Here is a 24,885-nt window from a genome sequence, read left to right as displayed (position 1 = left end):
ATCGAGCCAATAGATAGTACTATGATGAATGTAAGCTTGTTAAACTTGATAGTATCTACTTACATGTGAAAATATATCTCATCCATCATTCCATCGTGTTTTCGTTCAATATGCTCTATACAACCGAACAAAATCCACCCACCCATGTCACACACTCGTTAAGTGATGATAATAGTCTAATAAACTTAATAAACACCCACAAATCACTAGCAAATCAAAAATAAATAGCATTTAGAAAATTTTGTTGTAACTGTCAGCCTTTGTTTGGCACAGATTTTTCATTTGTTTCATTGTTTGGCACAGAGAACTGACGTAAACAGGCGCCTCAGCAAAAAGGACAAAAAACATTTACAGCTTAACGTTTCTTTCTTACGCTTAATGTAGATAAGCGTCTCTTTTTCGCAATGTCAGAACTGTCACGATTATACCCCTGTGTTGTTGGTGGTGTTTTTCTGTTCCTTTCAATGCCCTAAAATTAGGGATTAATTAGTTAAAATTGGCTAAAGATGATTGTTTTGGGCTTCAAAAACATGTAAAAATGTATATTTGTTAAATTTATTTGATAAAATGCCAGTAAAATGTGTTCAAAAAGTGCAAGATTCGAAAGAGAAAGTGTCTCATCATAACATGGTAAATTAGCAGATCGATATGATGTCCGTTTCAGAATTATCTGTAGGATGCCGTTTTGCTGATTATTTTGTTATATGTGGATTGGATTTCGATTCGGGGCTGGAACCTGATAGACTATGTGGTAAGATTACTTGGGACATCATCATTGTAATTGTAATTTTGAAAGTGAAAGCTAATTCATTGGACGAAATGTTTGTTTTCAGGGGACAATTTGCACGTTTCACCATTGGACCGTTCTTATAAAGGAAAGATTCTTGCCCATTATCCAGAAAATGTGAACAGTAATAAGTTTGATGAGCATGCAGTGTGTATGGTGAGTGTGCTAATAATCTAGTTCAAGTAAAGACAATAGCCTTTGTATTCATTGAGTACCTTTGTGTAAAAGAAAAAAATGGGCTTTACATCACATTGGTAAATTAGAATTGTTATTTGTTTTACAGCTCAGTCTACCAGCGGGACTGCAGTTCAAGACTCAAAAACATTCATTAGAACCAAAATTTCATAGTTTTGTAATAACAAGAGAAAATGCATCAAGATACTATGGATACAGCCTCATATTCTACGAGGAAGTCAGGAACAGAAACATCTGCAGTGCCATGCACACATTGCAGGTATTTACTTTAATTTAATAAGTACACTGAATCCAATCTCTCATAATTCTTATATTCAAAGGTTGTCTAGTTACCCTAGTTAAATTATTGTAATTTGTTAACTTTATTGGTTTACAAATAAGAGTCCATGTCTAAACCATTTTCTAAGCATTTTTTTTTACCCTAGGCCTGATGTTACAGTTAAAATTATAGAACCCATTTTTTTCAGGCTATGTACATCACTGAGCTGTCAAGTGGGCAAACACCTCCAAACCACAGAAAGAACTCGGGAAAAGAAAGTTCCAGATCACTGCCGCGCTCATTCAAGCTTGCACCCCACTCTGGTGCTGCTTTGACTTACTATGATATTACCAAAGACAAACTCTATGTAGCCAAAAGTATTGTTCTTATATGCCAGTACCCCTTTGTTAGGGTGGCACAGTTGTTTTTAGAAAATTTGTTTAGGTAAGTAACATTGAATACTTATTATTGTACAGTGAGAGCTATAATGCTTTAATAAAGTAATGCTTTAGCAATAGGGTAAAGTACTCTATAATATGCTGAAAGAATCCTTCAATGCCATTGCATCAAAATTGCCATAATTTTATTAATTTATAAAAACTTTTTTACTACACACTCAGCTACTAAAACATAAAAGTATCTCAATATTACATGAAATACCTCCAACCTAAAATAACAAAATACAGTTTCGCATTTATTACACTTGCCAGCTTTTCACAAGCGCTTCACTTTGCCTTTAAAGATTTTCCCGTGTGGTGAATTCCTGAATAAAAAGTAGCATGTGTTAATCTAGACTATCTTCGTACATACTAAATTTCATAAGAAATTAGTCAGTAGTTACAGGAGTCTTATTAAAAACATACTTACAAACTTTCGCCTTTATAATAATAGAATACTTTTTATTTTGCACCATTAAAGAAAACACAACTTATAATATTTAAAATAGTACAAAAAAGGCGGCCTTATTGCTTAAAGCAATCTCTACCAGACAACCTTTGGATGGAAGAGACAATAATTATTATTAGCTTCATAAATACATCCCTGCTTTTCCCACAGATCTCTGCCGAGACAGCCGGGCCCAGGGCTCAGTCCGGAGTCGTATGTGTACAACTTGCTGTATGAAGTGCCAGTGCCACTGCCAGGGCAGGCATTGCGGCTGTATCTGCCACCACCGGAACCGCACTTGGATCCTATACCTGTTGTAAGTTAATCTTTTCCGTCACTATTTGTCGTTGTTAATTTATAAAATACATATTTATATTGCACAGTAAATGAATGGTGTATTAAATCATGGTAAATACAGGTACATGTGGCACCACAATTATTCATTACAAAAGTCCAGAAATAAAAGATCAGTCTGGCTCACTCAATTGGATCCTTAGATCTTACACTCCACTGTCTCAACTCCCCTTCGATACATGGACCTTTCCCTTTTTGAGAGATGAGCTCGTCCATGATCAGCTCTTAATCAACCACTGCTGGACATACACCTACCCAAACGACCGCCACAACACTTTGCCCTCCTCCTACCACTAAAATCTATCCAGAAAAATCCCGACCGATAGACGAAAAAATCCGGCTCCAAGGACCAAAAAAAGCAACCCAGAACTTTTAGTTTTCCTTCACCATAACCTCTCCTACACAGGTAATAAGAATGCCTCACCTGCCCGAAGAGCTGCCGTTACTGGACTATCCGCTGCGCGCGCTGTTCTCGCTGCTGGGCGCGGAGCTCGCGGTGCAGCTGTTCACGTGCGTGCTGCTGGAGCACCAGGTGCTGCTGCGGTCCAGCGGTATGTTTGTTGTAGCTAGTCCTAAAGCTCTATCTACATCACGGGTCCTTTATTGAAGTCGGTATTAATTAATGCGAATTCGTATTTATTGTGATATAGGTACTTTATCTACCTGGATTGATCCGTGCAGCCCATATTGCTGATTCAATTGAACCAGTATTAAAAAAATCATTTTAAATTAAACTTTTATGTTTGGCTGCGTAAATGTCATTGTACATGCAATTTTTTTTACAGTTACATTAAACTTTATTTCTATTAGTTATAAACATTCTATATAAATAAAACTCACACTCATAACGCTCATTAATATAATTATTTAAATTATTAACATATCTATTGTCTATAATCTTCATTACTTGTTTCTGGCGTAGTGTGCTAATTAACCAGAATTAACTGAGCACATGCACGCACTCTATGATTATGATTCAATCAAACTAATTAATATCTGCATGTTATTAATTTTCATAACGACTTGTTTGAAGTTTGCCATGAACTGAAACTGTTATATACTACAGGGTGTTGCAAAATTGATATATACTAAGCCGAAAGGGGTGACACGGGAGCTAATTCTAGGTCTATATTAAATTTTCCGTTCAATACACAGTTGTCTATTATACTATACTACAAATCCACCCATTTCCATGAACCAAAAGTTGAGAAATGCTCAACCTTTTGACTAGTTTTGACACGCCCAGCACGTACACTTGCGGAATCTAGTATAATAGACGTCTGTGGCTCAATAGTAAAAATTCACATGTCCTCTATAAATAATTAAAACAAAACTCCTCTCTTCCAGATTTCAACAAGCTGATGCTAGTGTCGGAGTGCATAGTCTCGCTGCTGCTGCCGTTCACGTGGGCTCATGTCTACGTGCCCATACTGCCGGCGCCGCTGCATCATTTCTTGGACGCTCCTGTGCCGTTTGTTATGGGTAATCTATTTTACTGTTTACTGTACAAAATGGTTGACTTACTGCCAAATCGTATGAAAATAACTATCAGCTATCGATAGGTAGAGTTATTGAAACTGGCAGTTAGCGTGTCGGTGACAAACACTACAGCTGGTATGGGTTTGAAAGCCGTTTTTATTAACCAGTCCGAATAGCGGCAGTGGCTGACTATCCAGGATCCGCCGATATAAAGTAGATTTGGTACGTTGCACCATGGATGCCATGCATAGGGATAAAGTCACCCACAGGTGCATGTTTATGTGATTTATGTGTTTGACACATTGCATAAAATTATAGGAATTATAGTATGGCCGTTGAGAGAATACGTTTTTGACATTCGAAACCAACTTTACTTACCAGACGCAAACAACAAAAACGCATTATCTCAACGGCTGAAGTTATATGAAAGTTTTTGTTTTCTGCCATACAACGTGTGCCTCTAGCGGAAACTATAACGAAACCTTTGAGGGTCGACTACAGTAGCAGAATATAAGTTTATACTCTGCTACCACATTGGCCATTACGTACAAACAATGCTGACATTCCTTATTATTACTACACCAGGTCTCCACGCCGACAGCGGCGCCAGTATGACGCCGAACGGCGCGCGCAACATCGCGCTGGGCTCTGAAGCGGCGTTGTGCCTCGTGGACATCGACAAGCCGGATATACAGCTGCCCGAGGAGCTGCCCATATTCCCGCACCGGACACCGTTTATTGAGGAACTCAACCATATCATGGATAAGCACCAGGTGAGACAGATTTAAGATAAACTATCAGAGGTGCGGTCGCGAGTGTTGTCGACTTAATTCGATAGGCAAGTCACTGGAATTTGTATGCGTTTTATTAGTTTGTAGCGTTACCGATAGGGGCGCTGATCAAGATTTCATACAAATTACGCTAGTGACTTGAGTCGACAACACTCGTAATTAGCACACAGATTCTAGCTATGCAGCTCTAAGCAGCAAATAATTGGTATTATTTCCATTACAGATACAAAGACCCGAGACGGAGCCAACGAAGTTAGGGATGACGATAAATGGCACTTCATACAAACACAACGATTCTATGACTAGTAGCTGCACTTTGCCGTCAGGTAAGAAATTAATTTACATTCCAATTTTTAGCTCCTTTTTCCAATGCCCGGTGAAACGAATTGTGCATACTTGCTATAAACCAATGATCTTAAAGCAATACAAATGTAAGCTTATGACAGTGCGCCATTCTCGCCTTGCAGCCAACTTCAAACATGCACATTTCACACTTATATGGCACAAAAGAAAACGGAACCTTTTTATTTCTTTCTTCGGCTACAAAGCAAAGAGGTCGGCACTGCAGCGCGATTCAATACTCTGTGGTCTATGCACTTAACTTTGTATTCCGGGATTTTATATCTATCTCTGTTTCGCACAGGCGGTCTCCGTCGCCAGCACGACTTGCTAGAGTGGGACGAGAGACGTCCGCTCAATTTTCACTGTATCTAACAACATCTACCTAACTGAAACTACCTACGAGACGCTAGAAAGCAATGCAACCGAAAGCGATGGTATGCACATTGCGCGTATAGCACGCAGTCTATATGTATCTCTGTCCCCCCCAGGCGGTCTCCGTCGCAAGCACTCGTTCAACGACGTGCTAGAGTAGGATTCTACAATTTCCCCGCTACAGCTTATTAAAATCACGTACATATCTAAAAACTAGCAACGTGACGCGCGTAAACCAATAAGCACAGTCTGTGTCTCGTACCCACACGCGAACATCACGCTCCGATTTATTAAATCAAAACCCGTGGAAAAATGGCATACAAAGCCCTCGAAAGTGTTGTGCAAGGATTAGTAGGTACCGTAGCATCACTTACGACTAAAGTTAGTGCATTGGAAACATTAATTTGTGACCAAAATGCCCTAATAAAAACCCAGTCACTTGCAATTAACCAACTTGTTTTGCAAAGTACCTCCAAAACATCGAGCACCACGCAGTCAGCAGCGGCTACAGCGCCACCGCAGCAAACAACGCGCCCAACACGCAAAAAAGCTACACCCACGATTAGCGCTGCAGCCGCTGTCCGTGTTGGAAACCGAACAGCCAATGCTAGCGCTAGCCCGGCGCTCACTTCGCGTAAAACGACTTTGTCCGAAGACGGCCGACAAACACCGATCGCCACTCCACCAACGACGCCCTCAACACCAATAACGGCCATTACTAATAACCTCGACAACGTTCCAAATGAAAAACCGAATAATAACGAAAAATGGACTACGGTCAGCCGACGCAAACGGAAGCCATCAATTGCTGCCATCCAGGGCTCGGCACAAAATACGACCATCAAAGGAGTTGATGTTCACAAACATCTCCACGGTTGCTTCTTCAAGAAATCGACGAAACCAGAGGATGTAATTGAACACCTCCGTGGAATCCACGCAGAAGGTCAGTACACAGCCGAATTAATAGCTTCTAAACGTGACACATATGCGTCATTTAAGATTGGAATCCCTACTTCAATCTTCGACAAATTCACAACTGCCGAAGCATGGCCAGTCAACATTAGCATCTCTGAATGGCTGCCCTTTCTCAGCAGGCCAAAAGACACCACCAGCACAACAACGGAAGACGACACACACTCACAAAAGTGAAAGAATAACGACTTCAAAGTCAATGACCGTTACAATAATCCACCAAAACGTAAACAGACTAGGTAGAAAGACCTTCAAACTCGAATGTGAACTTCAACTCCAGCCCTTATTGCAGGATGGTGCTGATATCCTGTGCCTAACTGAACACTGGCTTGAAACCTACCAACTACGTCAAGTGAACATACTTAACTTGAAGCTATGCGCCCAGTACTGCCGACCGTCCAGGGAAGGAGGGGGAGCATGCATCTACTCCAGGCCTTCACTGCTTACAATCGAGCGAAAGGAAGTCGCTGAACTCTCCGTTGAAATGCATTTTGAAGTCTGCGCGGCTGAATGTGTCGGTTTGGACCTGATAGTGGTATGCATCTACCGCCAACCTAAAGGTGACTTATCATTATTTTATTCTAAATTAAACGAATTGTTTTCACTTAACACTATTCAAAACTATAAAGTCATAATCATGGGTGACATAAACATTAATCTTCTAGTAAAATCAACTCATTCTAAGTGTTTAATTGATATTGTAAAATCATCAGGTTTTATCTCTGTGATTAACTTTCCAACAAGAATCACTGAAACTTCTAAAACATGTATCGATCACGCTTACACTAACGTACTAAAGTCTGATATTTTATTAAATGAAAGTATAAACTTGAACATTTCTGACCATTTAGGTGTAATACTAATTTTAAACTTATATAATAACTGTAAAAAAAACAACCCTACGTCCCAAACGCGTCTATTTTCAGAATGCAAGATAAACGCTTTTACAAATGCCTTATGCATGTATGACTGGGATTCATTGATGAAAAAATATCTTTGTCCTGGTGAACAACTCAACTCTGTAATTAATATAACTAAACACATGTATGATGTACATTTTCCAATTAGAATTTATCCGTCAAAGAGTTCCTCTAGTGCATGGGTGAGCGACCGCGCCAGATCCTTACGTAAACAAATATCTTCAAAAAAACATGAATTATTAAAGCCGAATTGTAACATACAAACTAACGTTCAATTACTTGATCTTGAAATTAAATATAACTCCGAGTTATACAATTCCCGAAAACAATTTCTAAACAACTCGATAACAAAATATGACGGCAGCAACATGTGTAAGAAAGTATGGCAAGTGATCTCATCCGAGACCTGCCGCACGGGTAACAACAATGCACTAAACGTACTTGTTAGCAAAACCTCGGTAGATACTGTAGACAGCGAAGGCGCGCGCGACGCCGCGGCTGCCACCGCCGCCGCCTTAAACCGATTCTACATAGAAGCAAATAATAACTCTGCTAAGCCGGAAATAAATAAGGCAATCACATTTTTAAATACCTACTTACCAGACCAAATACCAACAATTTCATTTAAATGTTTTACTTTACTTGATATATTGAAAGTAGTCAAAAACATCAAACGTAAAAAATCAAAAGACATATATGACATGTCTACTCTGGTACTTGACTATTTACCCCCTGTATTAATATCACTACTATGTCATCTATTTAACGAGTGTGTACAGTGCGGTATTTACCCCGAAGCTCTGAAAATAATAAAGGTTCAACCTGTCTATAAAGGGAAGGGCGACATGCATATCCTTAAAAACTTTAGACCAATATCACAAATCCCAATAATATCTAAGATATTTGAGAATCTAATCAGCCAACAACTCATGTTATTCTTCAACACAAATAATCTCCTAAACAAGCAGCAATACGCATACCAAGCCGGGCGATCCACTGTGCACGCTGCTCGCGATGTCTTAACCAAACTAATGAGTCACCTGGACGCCGGCCGACAAGTCGCCGCCATATTCTGCGACTTATCCCGCGCCTTCGAACTTGTCGACCATTCACTAATCCTAAACAAACTCAAACTGTACGGTGTTAATGGTTATTTTCTGGAAACCATTGCATCTTTTTTACACGAGCGTAAACAGAGCACACGCGTTAATAATGCACAATCAAACTTAGAAACAATAGGCCCCTGCGCTGTCCCCCAAGGATCGGTAATGGGCAATAACCTGTTTCTAATCTTAATCAATGACCTAACTACAGCGTCTGAAAACGTAGATTATGTTCTTTTTGCCGACGACGGTTGTGTAATTGTTAACGCCGAAAGTTACGAACAACTTAAATCTAAACTAAATAAAACTATCAGCGACCTATCTAACTGGTTCGCTGCCAACGGAATGGCGTTAAACGTTGAAAAAACAAACATAATTCACTTCCAAATGAGAAAAACCAGAGGCCATGAACTGAACATCGTTTGTAACAACTTATTAGTCCCTCAAGTCGACACAGTCAAATACCTAGGATTCACCTTTGATTCCGGCCTGACGTGGATACCGCAAATTGACAATATTTGTTCTAAACTATCATCAGCCTCTTATGCTCTTAGCAGATTAAAACCTACATTGTCTGAAGATAACATGAAAAAAGCCTACTTTGGATATTTCCACTCAATACTAAGTTATGGTGTCGATATCTGGGCCAACTCAACTGATGCAGGACGTGCTTTCAGATCTCAGAAACGTGCACTGCGCATAATGGCGGGCGTACCTTGGGACACCCCAGCAAAGCAACTATTCATAAAACTCAAAATATTAACGCTGCCGTGTCTATACATATTAGAAATAGCTAAATACGTAAGGCGTAATCTTAGCCTTTTCCCAACAAACAAGGATGTTCGTCCAAACACCTGCCCTCGCCGTGAAGATAAGCTGTACTGTCCCGGCTGCAGGCTAACTAAGTCTAATAAACTCATCCATATAATAGGACCAAAAATATATAACGTAATCCCTGATGTCATTAAAAACGAAACAAATGAGGCCACCTTTACAAAAAAACTTAAAAATATGTTGCTTAATTCGGCATGCTATACTATAAATGAGTTCTTTGACCTCACCTCGCCAACCCATGCACTATTGGTACCTACTACCAACAGTAACTCTCATAACGATGAAAAACAGTGTGTATAAAGCTTTCAAATAAGATACTATCATACTTAAACACAATGCAAATATGCAAATAATGCTGAAATGTTGTTACTTAATAGAAATACCTAAAAACTATTGATGTACTACCTAATAACTAAATTATTTATATGTATAAAGAAATACCTAACTATCAATGCTTCTACTTTATGAATATAATTATATAACTACCTACTTTAGCTAGTCTATGTTATATTGTATAAGTAACTTAATTATACCTAGTGCATAATTACCAATTACCTATACCTATGTAAATGACTTGTAATATTATTTAAGTTATTACCAATAAATGATTGAATTGAATTGAACAGTGTAATAACTACCTACGAGTATATGTATAAGCGATTGAAATTGCATCGTTCTCGTTTTGCAGCCAACTTCAGACGCATCTTACATGCACTCTATTATCTATCTCTACTCTACACAAGCAGACATATTTTACGCAGTCTATCTCTGTCTGCCACAGGCGGTCTCCGTCGCAAGCACTCGTTCAACGACGTGCTAGAGAGTCGTCCGCTCAACCTTCACTATATCTATCTAACTGAAACTGGCTACGAGACGTGCGAAAGAAATGCAGCTAGAGACGTGCTAGAGTAGGATTCTACCGTTTCCCTGCTACAGATTCTAAAAGGCACGTACATATAAAAAAATATGCACAGTGTAATAATATAAGCGATTGAAATTGCATCGTTTTCGTCTTGCAGCCAACTTCAGACGCATCTGGCATCCCCTCTATTATTTATCTCTGCCCTACACATATAGACATCTTTCGCGCAGTCTATATCTATCTCTGTCTCCCCCAGGCGGTCTCCGTCGCAAGCACTCGTTCAACGACGTGCTAGAGTGGGACGAGAGTCGGCCGCTCAACGCCTCCCCGCCCGCGTCGCCGACGCGCCGCGCGCCAAGACGACTGGACGCCTTGCAGAGGATCGTGGATATTGTTAAACGGACTGGTATGTTACTATAGTTTGGAAATAAAATATTCATTATGAAGCATTCAATTTGGTTGATCCATAAGGTGTTAGATGTACTTATTGTAATTTTCAGCTAACACTTTATGGTACTGTTGGTCCTATAGACACCTTTGATTCCTATAAAATTTAATAAGTTAGTAGTAGAGTTTAAAAAATATATATCTATCAATCAAAGTACAGTAAATATTCATTCTTACCGTACATTAACTTACCATTCAGAACTACAAAACCTTCAGCAGTGGCCGAAAATAATAAACTTGAAAGATCATAAAATCATGTATTCTATTCCCAGGAGTGAACATAGACGATGTAGATGCGGACACAGTGATGCCAACCGCCAAGAAAAAAATACTAAACGACGAGGAACAATATTCTGAGGATCTACGCTTCAACGTGGCCGTTAGGGAAGCGTTTCTGAACAGATTCGTGCACATGTTCCTCATGTACGAGAACTTTGTCATCATGCCGGATCAGGTGAGGATAAAAAAAACAAATTTAATACCATCGCCTTATAATAATCGTTATAATTATCTTCTCTTATGCCCATATACAAAACTGCGTTTTGGTGAAATGCTTGCAACACTCGTGACGTCACGCTCTCTTTACACAAAACTGCGATACCTCGTCGCATCGGGTTTGTACTAAGTGTTTGAGACCAAATTTAATAAGTAACGACCTTATTGTCATCGTTTTGCCACATCCAATATCTGCTTTGGTCGAGTATCGCACTCAGCACTTTGGTCATTTTTGCATACTTACATCCGCTGTATTATTCAGTTGTCTTATTCCATGTTACAATAAATTAATAGGACCAAACTCATGGACTTCAAATAATTATAAACCTCATTCTCTCTCCACCAGGACAGAGAATCATGGCTATCGGCGCGCGAGTCAATGGTGAACTTCGACAAGGCGTCCTTCTTGTCCGACCAGCCGCAGAGACACCGCCCCTTCCTGTCTCGCTTCCTCGAGACGCAGATGTTCGCTACACTGGTCGATAACAAGATAATGACCACCTGGGGGGAATATGATCCTAACTTGCAAGTCTTCGAGCATCGGATTAAGTCTGTCAGGTTAGTAATGGTTTTGTATTGATGATATTCTAGTCATGTCATAAACAATCAATCAATTGTAAATAATATTTCTATTGATTGTTTATAATAAAGGATCCAAGTTGTGAGTTGACCCCGACACTATTCAGTGTTATGAATTGTCAAGTGCAATGTTGTGCATAGTGTCGTTATGTACTGACATAGATAAGTAGTTTTGTATGCATGAAATTGTACTGGTAGGAAAATATCGAGATTAGGTCTACAGTGCAAGCCCTATGTCCGTAATTAAAAATCATATAATTTATCATGATAACACTACAGCACTAAAACTATTTGCAGACGGCGTCTCGGCGAAGGCTGGTCGAGTCGGGGCTACAACGTGTCGACCCTCTCCAATAGTGTCCAAGTACCCGCCGAACTGGAGGTCATTGGCCCCTCGGAGCGCCTCGGCCATAGAGCGGCCTACTACAGGGCGTTCCCGGCGAGACTCGACGCCGCCGCCCTCGCGCCGCCCGAGCAAGCCGCAAGGTGCAACTAACCATAGACTATATAGACTGTTTTTGTTTCTTAATTTGACTTTGACAGATGTAAAGAATGCGACTGTCTTGCAGCCAAGTGCCGCTAAGTAACCATAGACTAGACTGTTTTTTTTCTTAAATTGACTTGCAAAGACTGCGACTGTTATCCAGCCAGGTGCCGCCCTGAAGTAATCAGACTAGACTGTTTTTGTTTCTTAATTTGACTTTGACAGGTGTAAAGATAGCGGCAGTCATGCAGCTAGGTGCTGTCCTGAACTAACCATAGACTATTTTGGTATGTTTTCTTGACTTGACTTTGACTACTTTGACGATTACTACCGCCAGGTAGGTACAGTAGGGTAAACCTTAGACTATACTCAATTTGTCTTTGACTGTAGCAAATACTGTTTATTTCATGGAATCCATCGACTAAATTTAATGCTGTAAACCAATCTCAGGTTGTGTGCCTATTGAGGCTTGGCGTGCGATATATTTTATATGGTAGGTACTTTTACTTCCACGAATGATAAATAACATTATGATTATTAATCATCATCACAGCCATAATACGCATTAATCAATTCTTGAATTGTTGTTCTTATGTATACTTGTTCAATGACAGTTAGAACGCGGATGCCACGTGGCGTTTATAGCAATGTTAGTATGTACTGCTTTATTAGCTTATCGCTTTCATTGAAACCATAAATGTGACTATTAGACTGAGATTAAACAGAGGGAATACTCAAATTCTTTACGTATTTTGACTAAACAACTAATGGACTGTTACCAATTGTGATTAGCTATAAAGAGGGTATTCATCTAGTGTAACATATCACGCATGATAAAATGCTGAAAATGTTGTCTGGTGAGTTGTTAAATTGGTGTGGGAGAGAATCTACAACAAATGAGTATAAACTGTTACTAAATTAGTAATTTATAATGTACATACTTTAAGTAATTCTACTAGCTGATTAATGCTTTTACGAAAAATTTATTTACACTGTCACTGCTTGATTACTCTTCAGTAGCTTAGTCAGTGATTTACCTAGATTATTCGGGATGCCATATGAGTCAAAAGTCACTCGCAAATAATTCTCTCCCACACCTTATTTATTTTTCAACTTGGCCAGTAACATAAATAAATTCAAAAGTATGAGCCGGGTGCATTCTCATCTAAGTTAATTTGCCTACCCTGTGAGGGATAGCACGTTATGTTAATTTCGCATTCACGCCCGCGCATTTACACTGCACCCGCTATAAGCGACAAAAAAACTCAAGTTATTTTTATACACTCACGAGATACTGAATTTGATTTTTGTTATGATGCGCTGATAAATGTTCTTGATTAATATGCACTTCAATATACGGCGAGACGGCTAGCCTTTTCCGTTTAGGAGTAATTTGTTGCCACTAAAACGTTAGCATTGCTCGCGAGTGTATAATATGATGGCATAAAATACCAACAGGCCTTACCAATATTCATGAACGCAATGTTTGATTAATAATTATTTATTTAAATCAATGTCATTGTCCCGTACTTATCTTGAATGTGGTATGTGTAAAAGCATGTTTGAATCCGCTTTATGTTGCAGCATGCAAATCCATGTACAAGGCAGAAAAATCTGACCCCTCTCAGAAGCATTGTTACTATGAGAGGGGGGTCAGGTTTCTCTGCATATTAACGTACGTAGTTTACTAGATAATGTAGAAATAAGTAGTGCGTCTTCCCATATAGAAACAAAAGTACCTAAGTGATGTTCTTTTAAAATATAATTTTGAAAATAAGCAATGAAATGTTATTTCTAAAGGTTAATATATCTACTTAGATTAGGTACATTTTTATGTTGAAAATACTAATTTACTTGAAAGAATTTTTTCAAAATTATGTATGAGGCGTAAATTCAAATAACTAGTGATTAAAAAAGGATAATACTTACATAAAGGCTATGCTCACCTAAATAATTCTAAAGAATGCCCTTTTCTAGCAAAGTTCCGAAACTTTTATAACAAAAGTTTTATAGGATGGCGAGAAAAACTATATATTTTATGCAAGGAACATAAAGATTCGTATTTTTCTGCTTGAAAGTAGGTTTAACTGGTACAAAGTTCTGATCTTATTAATAGAGAATCTCCTAGTAGGAAAATATATTCAGGTGTTGCAAAAAGGGCGAAGGGGGTGATTTAGTGTGTCATTCTTACTATACCAATTTTGCAGCAGCCTGTATAATAGATTTGACTTTATTTTGTCAACAATTTATTTAATTTAAGACAACGTACCTTTGAAGTATAAATTTATATTAATGTTTAAAGTATTTATTTACATAATGGCATGATTATTTTTGTGAAATTATACTGATACTCATATATTTTATTTACCTATAGCGTAATTATTTCTAATTACTAACTGATATAACAACATAAAAATGTTAATAGCCAAACTTTGGCTACTCGAAAACAATTTAAAACGTTTAATTTTATTATTGTTGTGATGTGCGTAAATTATGTGATGCATGCTTTGTAAACATTGCATGTCAATTAATATTAAATTTATATTTGTATATGATTTATTTATGTTACGAATTTATATTGTTACTTGTTAGTAATAAGACTCATTGTGATTCTGATAATATATCCCTAATTACTACTGTCCATAAAAATATATTTACAAGAATAAAAAAAAACTAGTATCTGTTAAAAAAGAGGCAATTTGAATTCGAAGGAAATTTTGTTTGTTAAAGTCAGTGCATGTATAATGTTTATAGCAGATTTTAACTTATAATACGTAATATTGTAGTTAGAAAACCCTATATTTATTGTAGTTTTAAGTGAATCCTTAGCCACAACCTCAACAAAGGCCTCTATAAATTCATAATTATATATTTATTTAGTACATGATAGATGAAATCCTGTTCATGAGTTTATGAATAAAGTTTAACTTGATCTTAAACATATATTTTGTATCTTTTATAACTCTGCCCCAGTTTCTGAAAGATTATTCCAAGTTGACATCGATTAAGCCGTAAACATATAAATAGAGGTGTTATCAATTACTTAATTATTTTTTATTGATCTTACTGATGTTATTTTGGGCATTGCTATAAATTGGTAAAATATTAGATCAACTATAAAATTGCCTTTTGGAAACTGGTAGTTGACATAATAAGTAGGAAAATTGTTGTTATAGTAGATGCTTGCTTCATCCGCTTATTTGCTTTGTGTTAGCTATGTCATGTGGTCTTGTTGAATTATAAAATTAGGTAGGTGTAATAGGTAAATCCCCCTTTCATCTAAGTTATACATAATTGCCTCTTTAGCATGCGTATAAAAATAGCTAAAGAAGCACATATACATTATAAAGTAATTCGCAATAACATGGGTTTTACTGACCATGGGTTTCTACTGACTTTTCTGAACTGCCCTAGGTAAGCAACTGATAATCGGTTTCAATATTCTTACTACCCTTTGTATGTCTATGCCAAGATTATTCAATTATTTAGCGATACATCATACCTACAATAACAATCAGAAATTATATTCTGGTAATCGAATGGATGGATGGGATATTGAAGTCAGCTATAAAGCGAAGTATTGTGTTTGTCGATCATGTAGGACTATAGCAGAGGATCAGTAGGTACAGTAGACTTACTACGAGTAATGATAGTTTTCATAAACTATGAAATTTTCCGTTTTCTTGCATACAATGCGGCGCCTCTAGCGGAAACAATCTAAAATATTGTAAGCAATTTAACTGTAAGCTAATGAAAAGAAAAGAAAATTTATTTATTTCTAACACACACAGAAACAACACATACATCGCACCATAATGACATCGCAACATTTATCTAACATCCAAGTTCGGACATGCACACTTAACTGGCACAAAAGGAATCGGAAACTTTTTTATTTTACGTACGGCTACCTTTTCAGCTAAAGAGCAAAGAGGTCGGCACTTTTCTATACTCTGTGTTCTATGCACTTAACCCTGCATTGTATTCCAGAACGAACAGTCTGAAGCGCATAAAGGGCGGCAAGTGGCAGGTGAAGGATTGTGGAGGGGAGCTATTACTGGGCGAGCTGGGACGCCGTGCGGACCACGCGCCGCAAACCACTAGCATCAACCACCGCGCTATTGTGGACAAACTGCTAAAGGTATGATTTTACTACACCGCTCTTAAAGGGTTTCCGTGGGAATGCAATAATGAGAGAAGCCTTAGGGATAATGTAGCACTAAATATTGGTGATCAACGGACATCTGAACGTGGAACAAAATTTTGTGACGATAAGAACAGATTGATGCTTGAGTACCTACCTCTTATTGAATTTGAACATTAATTCTCCTTTCACAGGAATGCAAGAGTAAAACCAAACGAATGCTAGTCGAGAAAATGGGTACCGAGGAATCAGACTTGGGCCTCGGCTGCGAAGTCTCAATAACTGGTGTAGAAGAAAGCACAATGATAGCTTCCCTCTGTGACCTACTCGAGAGGCTGTGGTCCCACGGCCTTCAGCACAAGATGGGCAAGTCAGCGCTGTGGATGCATCTCATGAACTATCAGGAGCTGGAGCAGTGTAGTGATTCTACTAAGCCGATCGACCCGAATTTTCTTACGCCCGGTATGTGTGGTTTTTGCTGTCATGGTTTTAAAGATACTGCTGTAATATTTGTTACGTATTTTGATACGCCAACGAACTTTACCGTTTGTTTTTGATATTTACCATACATAAACATAACATAAGTTGTACACCCATCATCAGAAGCACTTTGTCCATGCTTCATGGGAGGGAAAAGATAAAATTAACTTTAGGTTTCCACTGTACATAATTTTATACCGTCACATTTTACAATTAATCTCACATTGGTCATCGTTATCACATGGTTTGTCATAACTTTAGCACTGTTATAAATTTTCTTTACCATTTAACATGCAGCTTTGGCTTGGTGTGTTTTACGGAAGCGTTTGGACTGTAAGTATAACTGATAGTAAATTTTAAACAACACACATTACACGCATCTCTGAAAATTAGCTGGAAGACAAAGAGAGTTTTTCCATGGGACTGTTTGATCGATATCATCAAAGTTTCTAACTTGAATAACAAGTGCCTAACAACTGTTTAGGCCTTCTAGACTCCCTTCTTTGATCTATAACGTTTCTTTTTACGTAAATATTTACTTTCTATGTCTGTATATAACGCTTACACTTTTTTATAAGTAGCGTAAACTATGAATATTTTAGTTTTCTGACATAAAAAGTGAAAGCAACGGAAATACAAAAAAGTTAATAAAAATCTTGGACGCCTACAATTTCCCTTGACACTTACATGATCAATACGACCATTCCCCCACAGACCTATCCTCAGTAGGCGCAGAAGTGGAAGCCCAAGCCCAGGCCCAGCACAGCCGTTCTTCCTCCCGTTCCCGGAACAAGTCTCAAGACCCGTCCCGGGAGTCGTCGCGCGACCGCCTCAGCAACAGCGGCACGCTGGAGCGCGAGCCCGCGCCGCCGCCGCTGCGCCCGCTGCCCGAGGCACTCACCTTCGATATGAGGTAGGATAGTTGATATACATAGTGACGGTCGAATGGCGTAGTGGCCAGTGGCCCTGACTGCTGTGCCGAAGGTCCCGGGTTCGATTCCCGGCTGGGGCAGATATTTGTTTAAAGACAGATATTTGTACTCGGGTCTTGGGTGTTGATATTTATATTTAGTATCTATCTATCAATGTATTTGTGTAGATATATCAGCTGTCCGGCACCCATAACACAGGTTCTGCCTAGCTTGGGGTCGGATGGCCGTGTGTGAGATGTCCCCACATATTTATTTATAGTGGCATATGTTGCACTTGACGTTACGGCTTCATCATACTGATTAGCTCTGCCGTCAGCTTGCCTTGAATGCGCCCAATCATAACGCACTTACCGTAAAAGTAGCCGGTGTGTAAACAGATAGCCGTAACAGCCATGCAACGATAAACCGAACGGTCATAGCGTTTTATGTCGTTTGCGACGATATTCAAACGCAGCGTTCGCGATAATCATAACAACACATTTTACATTTACCTTCACATTTAGAATAATAATATATGACAGCAAAAAATTAATTTGATTACTATAGAATCGCTCCCTTTTAAATTTAATACGCCTCCTAAAAGATGCAAATCCTGAAGCATGCACTCATTTAAACTTCTATTTCTCTTCCAGAAACGTCCAAGCCATGACTGACATAAAAACCGAAATCGGGTACGCCAGAGCTTGGGTCCGCCTGTCACTGGAAAAAAAGCTCCTTTCCAAACATCTTCGAGAGCTGTTAGCGGACACCACTCTTCTACGATCTCAGTACAAGAGGACCGCATTCCTGAGGTGTGAGGAGGAGCGGGAACAGTTCCTGTACCATCTGTTGACGCTGAACGCTGTGGATTACTTCTGCTTCACGAATACTTATCCTACTACTAGTGAGTATTTACCCGACTGCCGAAGGAGGAGGGTAATGTTTTTTAGCTTGTGGTTTCAAATGTATTGATTTTGTCAGTACCTAAGTGAAGAAGCTTTCTCTTTCCGAAAGTCTATCAGAAAATTCTGTAATTTAAATGCTATAAGAACTTAGCATGCGCACACTATAAGAGCTTTCATAAAAGTTCGTAGCTGACAGAGTGAGCCGAGCACCTCAATACAGCTAATCAACACAGCTCGAATAAATTAATATTAATCCAAATAGAGCTAGTATTCAACGCCACTCGCCACCTGCCACGTAATGATAGGGAACTGTCGCATGACTCGTAGCTTGCCATGCTACGCGTATCATATGATATAGTAATTCGAAAATCCATGTAGTAAATATAATGCTGTTCCACCAGAACTGCCATACCGAGTGCTGATCCTACCCTCACGTAAGGCGAGCCAGACCACGGCCAACTGCTGGGTGGCCATCTCCGGCGCGCACGGGGAGGCCACGCCCAAGATCCCTATACCGAGGAATACTTATGAGTTTGTTTTTCATGTAAGTATTGCTATACATGTAATTATTTTGATTAAAACAGCATCATCATCATCAGCCAATAATCATCCACTGCTGGACATATGCCTCTTTCAAGGAGCGCCACAACACTCGGTCCTCGGCCTTCCTCATCCAATCACTACCGGCTACCCGCCTAAGGTCGTCAGTATAAACATAAGTAAAACAGCATATAGCACCAGAATTTCAAGAAATAGATGATTCCATCATAGTCTTGAATTTCAATACTAAGTTCCACCTAAAGTTAATCAATAAACCAAACATACCTAAGTGCTGTGATTAACGCTCAACTAACATTCAATTAACTTTACATACAAGAATTCAATACAACCCATAACTTATGTTGTAGCACAAAAACCTGGGCATACTGTCCACGCTCCGGATCGGTCACGACAACTCGGGACTCTCGCCGAGATGGCTGCTCGACCAGGTGTTCGTCAGGAACGAGGTCACGGGACACACTTACATGTAAGTAACTGTAGTTTCTTTAGTCTTTTGTAGGTATTGATTACTAGCTGTTCCCGCGCGCTTCGCTTCGCCTTAAAAAGTTTTCCCGTGGGAATTCCGGGATAAAAAGTATCATATGTTCTTTCCCAGGGTCTAGACCGTATGATTACCAAATTTCATTCAAATCCGTTCAGTAGTTTTGGCGTGAAAGAGTAACAGACAGACAGACACAGTTACTTTCGCATTTATAATATTAATAATATAATATTAGGATATTAGGATTAGGATTATCAGCCCCTGTTGGGCCTCTCACAATACTCTGTCCGCGACCTTCCTCATCCAGTACATCTATCAAATCATGAAACGTTTGTCAGGAAACAGGTTCAGTTCTCCCATATTAACTGTCGTATTCCCGGAAACACCCGAATCATTGAATCGTAAGAGCCTTACACAAGGCACTTGTATTTTGATCCTTGTTCGAAAGATATAGTAGTCAATATCATGTGACACATAATCGAAAACAATTTGGGCGGTCGGTGGCTGTCACCGATCAGTCAAAGGTCAAGATCAGTATTACTTTTGTGGAATTATAAATAGCTGCAATTACACATCGTTCTTGTTATTTTTTTCAAATGTGAATTTAATTTCAACTTTAATTATTTTTGACGTCGCCATATTATGAGGCACATTTAAGAATAAAATATACGTCACATTGATAGACTTCACTTAGCCAATAAAGCCACACCCAAAAGACCAAGTTTGTAATTGTAATATTATTGTGAATGACCAGCGCTGTAAATACTTTTGAACTGAGATTTTAATGTAAACCTGTGTTTTAAATCCATATTTCTTCTTCTAACATAAACCTTGTGTTATTCAAACCTTATTTCATCCATATTAACACCAGTTTGAGCAAGACATTTGAAAAGTACTGTAACATTTTCGAAGTTAATTTTTATTATTATGACAATATTATGAATTATCGACTCAAATTTCGTTACTGATAAATCAATATCTCTTTTAGCACCAAACACATAAATCTAAAAAAAAATACATGAAGAAAATGCACTTAACCACTCTAAATACATATCGTTTTCTGGCGCTCGGAAATACGACCGTTGCCGAACAATGGCGAAGATTTCTATGCGCATTATCAATTTTGGGGAACTGTATGCAGGAGATGACAGCGGTTCTACCTTTTTTGGCATAAGATTTATTTGCCTAATCTCGTATTGCATAGTAACGTTTGATCAAAGTCTCGTTACGCCGAAAATCGTATGGCATAAATCTCGTTTAGTAAAAAGTTATTTCGCATAACATTGTTTAGCCTAATAATGGTATTGCCAAATCTTGAATAGCCTAATAATGCTATGGCATAGGTTTATACAAAGTAATAATATTCGTTTGGCTTTAACTTTGACGGAGCGTCTCCCTAGTCTCCCTACATAGCGCAAACTGGTGCCTTGTATTGTTTCCGCTGTTTGGAAAACGCTCCGCTCCGCTTCGCTGCGCTCCGCTTTGGTTTTGATGAACATGTGCACCTAACACGCTCCTCCTCGCTTTGCTCGTCGTCGCACCTATTTTTAGGTTTCGATCTCATGGGGTTTGTAATAATTATATTGGTCTTTAACTTTCGATTTTTTGATCAAACAATATCGTGATTTTCGGGATGTAGGAGAAAAATACCACAATTTGTACATTTACTACATACTTAATATATTATTTATTAAGATAACATTAGGAGAAACAAGATTATACATAGGTATAGACGAACATAAATTTGAGCAAACGAAACTTAGGTGTTTAAAGATTGTGCCTAAAGAGTTTTAGACGAAACGAGCCTTATGCCACATAAGTCTTGGCAAAGTGATGGTTCGGCCAAAAAAGTTTAGACCATACGAGTTATGCGAAATGAGTTTTGGTCAATAAAGATTATGCGAGATGAGCGGAACCCGATGACAGCTCATGTCCAATAGTAAACTGCTACTGACTGTTCATAACTATTAGGGGTTATACTTATACATAGAAAATAAACTGTGAATCGGAACGGTGTGTGCTCGCAACCCACGTGATTTCACGCTCTCTCTAAGCGGGAGGGGGGCAATTTAAGGTCACCGCATCACATTAGGCATAGGGTTCTAAAACTAAATTAGGCACACTTACCCTCAGATTCCCCTGCAACCGCTGGCTAGGCTCCGGCGTAGACGACGGGTCCACCGAGCGGCTATTAGTAGCACAATTACTCCGTACACACAAGTCCGCCAAGACGCCCGCCGCCCAGCCGACCACGCCGCAAACTGCGTCTACGCATCTGTCTACGTCCACTATACAGCATATGATTGGTGAGTACTGTACATTAGATAGAAAGGAAATCATTTATTTACTAATACATGCAATAAAATTTAATTCATGGTAAAAAAAATATATATTTAAACCATTATATATTTGTTGGCGAAATGGAAAAAACTCAGCATTTGCTGTAAGTTACACCCTGTAACTTGTGATTGTGACCAACCAATAGATCCAGGCGTAAATGTAAAGTCTTGTACCCACTAGGAGACAAATATTAAGCGACTCGTGTTCTTTGATATCGGACGACATCATCGGTGTCTTCTTGCCTCCGTCCACATCAGTAGTCGAATTTATGATTGCAAGTTGTTTTACCTAGCGAGACTCCAAACAAAAGACTTATGGCGAATACCATCTAAGAACAATATTCTTTACATGCTGCTTAATTTTTCAGGTGATTGTGTAAACGCAATAGTGAAATGGCACTACCAGTCGAAGCGGGAGAAAGACTCGAACTCTCTCAGCGTGCTGTTGTGCGGAGAGAACGGACTAGTGAAATGTCTGGAGCAAGCTTTCATATGCGGGTTCAAGTCTGCGCGGCTGTTTGGCAAGAATCTCTTCATTTGGGACTTTTTTGGTAAGTTTTATTGATCAAGTGTTTGTAGGTTGACTTAGGTGTTTATATTTTGTACTGTGTAATATTTGTGTAATATAAATGCAGCTTGGCGTGGATTAAAATACCTACGTTTTTTGTCCTACGTCTAAATACAATATTGTGTCGCCATTTGTGGCATGTGAATTGTAGTATACACAAACCAAAGTACTGGAACTCCCGAGTTAGGGTCTCAGCACATATAAGCGAAACGTATAGGGATCGCCTTTTTTCTGTCAACCAGGCGTTCGCGAGCTTGCCTTGTACTGGTTAAAAGAAGCAATCCCTTTACGTTACGCTTATATTATGTGCGATGACTTTAAAATATGGTTTTGATACATAGCAGATTTTAGCATAAATTACAACTTCTCCCCACAGCCCGCGTCCGCGACGAGTTCAAGCTAAGCCTTTGCGACGACAACTCCCAACAAACAAAGCCGTCTTGCGGTGTCAACTACAACTGCCGCCAAGACCAAGAGCACCGCGCCATCTGGCGCTGCTACTGCCACCTCATGGACGAGGTGGACTCCGTCGGCGCCGCGCTCGGCAAGGACGGCCGGTTCCAGCTCTTCATCTGTCTCAGCTTGAGGTGGGTACTAAACTTAAACAGGTTTTTGTTCAGTTAAACTTCGTTTAATGGCAGAAAAACAAAATGGCTCATTCTGCGCTGTATTTATGCGCTTTATGCAATACAAATAAGAGATGAAGAATGATTGGAAGCGCGTAGTCACTAGTAGGTAAGTTATACGTAGTTGTTTTTTTTTAATGCGGAATCCTGTTTTGTTAGTAAGTTACACGTTATTTCATAGAAAAAAACAAAATGGCGGCCTTCAGCGCTGTATTTATAAGACATGCATAAGAGAAGAAAAAGGATTTAGAGTGCGTTCTCACAGCAATAGACCAATAGTAAGCGAGCGGTATAGCACGCAACAATGGCGTCATGCGGTTTAGACACACGGGTCCTCAAAAGCGCCTTATAGGCATTAGCCAAGTAACATTAGCTCGTGCCGTCTCGCCATGGCACCAGAGGCGCTGTTCTTGGCGCCGCGTCGCTACAACTGCCGCCAGCACCAGGAGCCCCGCGCCATCTGGCGCTGCTACTGCGACCTCATGGACGAGGCTTCATCTGTCTCAGCTTGAGGTGGGTTTTAAATATAAACAGAACGTACATTTCATATAATGAAAGACAAACAAGATGGCGGCTTCCTGCGCTGGGTTTAAGTTTAGAATAAAAAAACAAAATGGTGGCATTCTGCGCTGCATTTATGATACATGATAACAGAGGAAGAATGATTCAGAGCGCGTGGCAAGGACGGCAAGTTCCAGCTCTTCATATGTTTCAGCTTGAGGTGGGCATTAGATATAAATAAACAGGCTTTTATTAAGTACGACACGACGTGTATCAAGAACAAAATTGCGGTCGGTGTCTTAGTTTGAGGTAATCACGTTAGATTTAGAAAGTGTTCCTACAGAGTATTGTGTACGTACAGTGATATAATCCTTTGATGATATTTATATGTTTGATTATCAGATTCTTATGGCTGGTGAATAAAGTTTATTTTCCTTTGAAAATGTCCAAAACGATGTAAAAACTGTTATAATTTACAAAGTGTAGTCGTCTACCATCCCGTAATATTCAGATGGAATGAACAGTATTTTTCTTCTAATTTAAGGGAACACTGGCTGCACAGAATGCTGGTCCCGATGTCGGTGACGCGAGTGACGGCGGAGATGTACGAAGAGCAGAGCTTCTTACGCAAGCGTGGACTACTCACGTTCCTCAGGCAAATACTGGAGCCGCTCGACGAATTCGACATCGTTCTAGAAAACTCTCTCACGCAAGGTATTTAGGCATCCAGCCATGTTAATACCTGAGGGTCATCACTTATGGGTCGATTACACCTAACGAGTACAGTGGCGAGTCAGTGTCCTCGGACACTCGGTGACTTGGTAGCCGTTAATTGGTCGAGGATCGGCCGAGGATACTGTCTCGCCACTTTACTCGGTAGGTGTTGTAGATAAGGTGATGTTATAAATTTAGCAGCTAAAGCAGTTCAACAAGGATCAAAATAGTATGTAGGATATACTGGTTCATAGTATGATTTGCTTTCGAAAATTTCTGATATCCAATCGCCGTATATATATTCTGTTAGATGCCATCTCTATAGATCAATGGATCATATCGGCTATAGAATTTTATTGTTTTTTAAACCATAGAATTAATGAAAATTATTGATATCTTCCACTACGATTTTCTTGAAATACTCATTTTCTTTTTAACTTTTATTATTGTTACTTAAATGCAGGGTCTGATTTATGTACCTACCGTTGTTTTTAT

The 24,885-nt window shown here is 39.2% G+C and overlaps 2 protein-coding genes across 2 annotated transcripts; both read left to right on the top strand.

Moving 5' to 3' along the window:
* The first annotated feature begins 441 nt into the window (after window positions 1-441).
* Window positions 442-24,531, top strand: LOC105391067 (DENN domain-containing protein 5B). The gene is made up of 24 exons (XM_048625088.1): window positions 442-751; window positions 834-943; window positions 1,071-1,241; window positions 1,450-1,685; window positions 2,298-2,442; window positions 2,887-3,031; window positions 3,828-3,962; window positions 4,545-4,732; window positions 4,974-5,076; window positions 10,412-10,561; window positions 10,875-11,056; window positions 11,444-11,655; window positions 11,974-12,162; window positions 16,151-16,301; window positions 16,499-16,766; window positions 17,082-17,117; window positions 17,499-17,697; window positions 18,349-18,599; window positions 19,002-19,144; window positions 19,509-19,627; window positions 21,776-21,948; window positions 22,350-22,532; window positions 22,926-23,136; window positions 24,221-24,531. Exons 1-24 carry the CDS (start codon window positions 649-651, stop codon window positions 24,396-24,398), a joined length of 3,981 nt encoding a protein of 1,326 aa, XP_048481045.1. The 5' UTR covers window positions 442-648; the 3' UTR covers window positions 24,399-24,531.
* On the top strand, window positions 5,714-9,911 carry LOC119691450. The gene is made up of 2 exons (XM_038108911.2): window positions 5,714-6,407; window positions 6,729-9,911. The coding sequence occupies exon 2, from the start codon at window positions 6,921-6,923 to the stop codon at window positions 9,591-9,593; it is 2,673 nt and encodes an 890-aa protein (XP_037964839.2). The 5' UTR covers window positions 5,714-6,407; window positions 6,729-6,920; the 3' UTR covers window positions 9,594-9,911.
* Window positions 24,532-24,885: the final 354 nt, after the last annotated feature.

Source organism: Plutella xylostella, chromosome 13 (assembly GCF_932276165.1).
Source record: "Plutella xylostella chromosome 13, ilPluXylo3.1, whole genome shotgun sequence".
NCBI classification, from domain to species: domain Eukaryota; kingdom Metazoa; phylum Arthropoda; class Insecta; order Lepidoptera; family Plutellidae; genus Plutella; species Plutella xylostella.
This window is presented reverse-complemented; position numbering and strand designations above follow the sequence as displayed.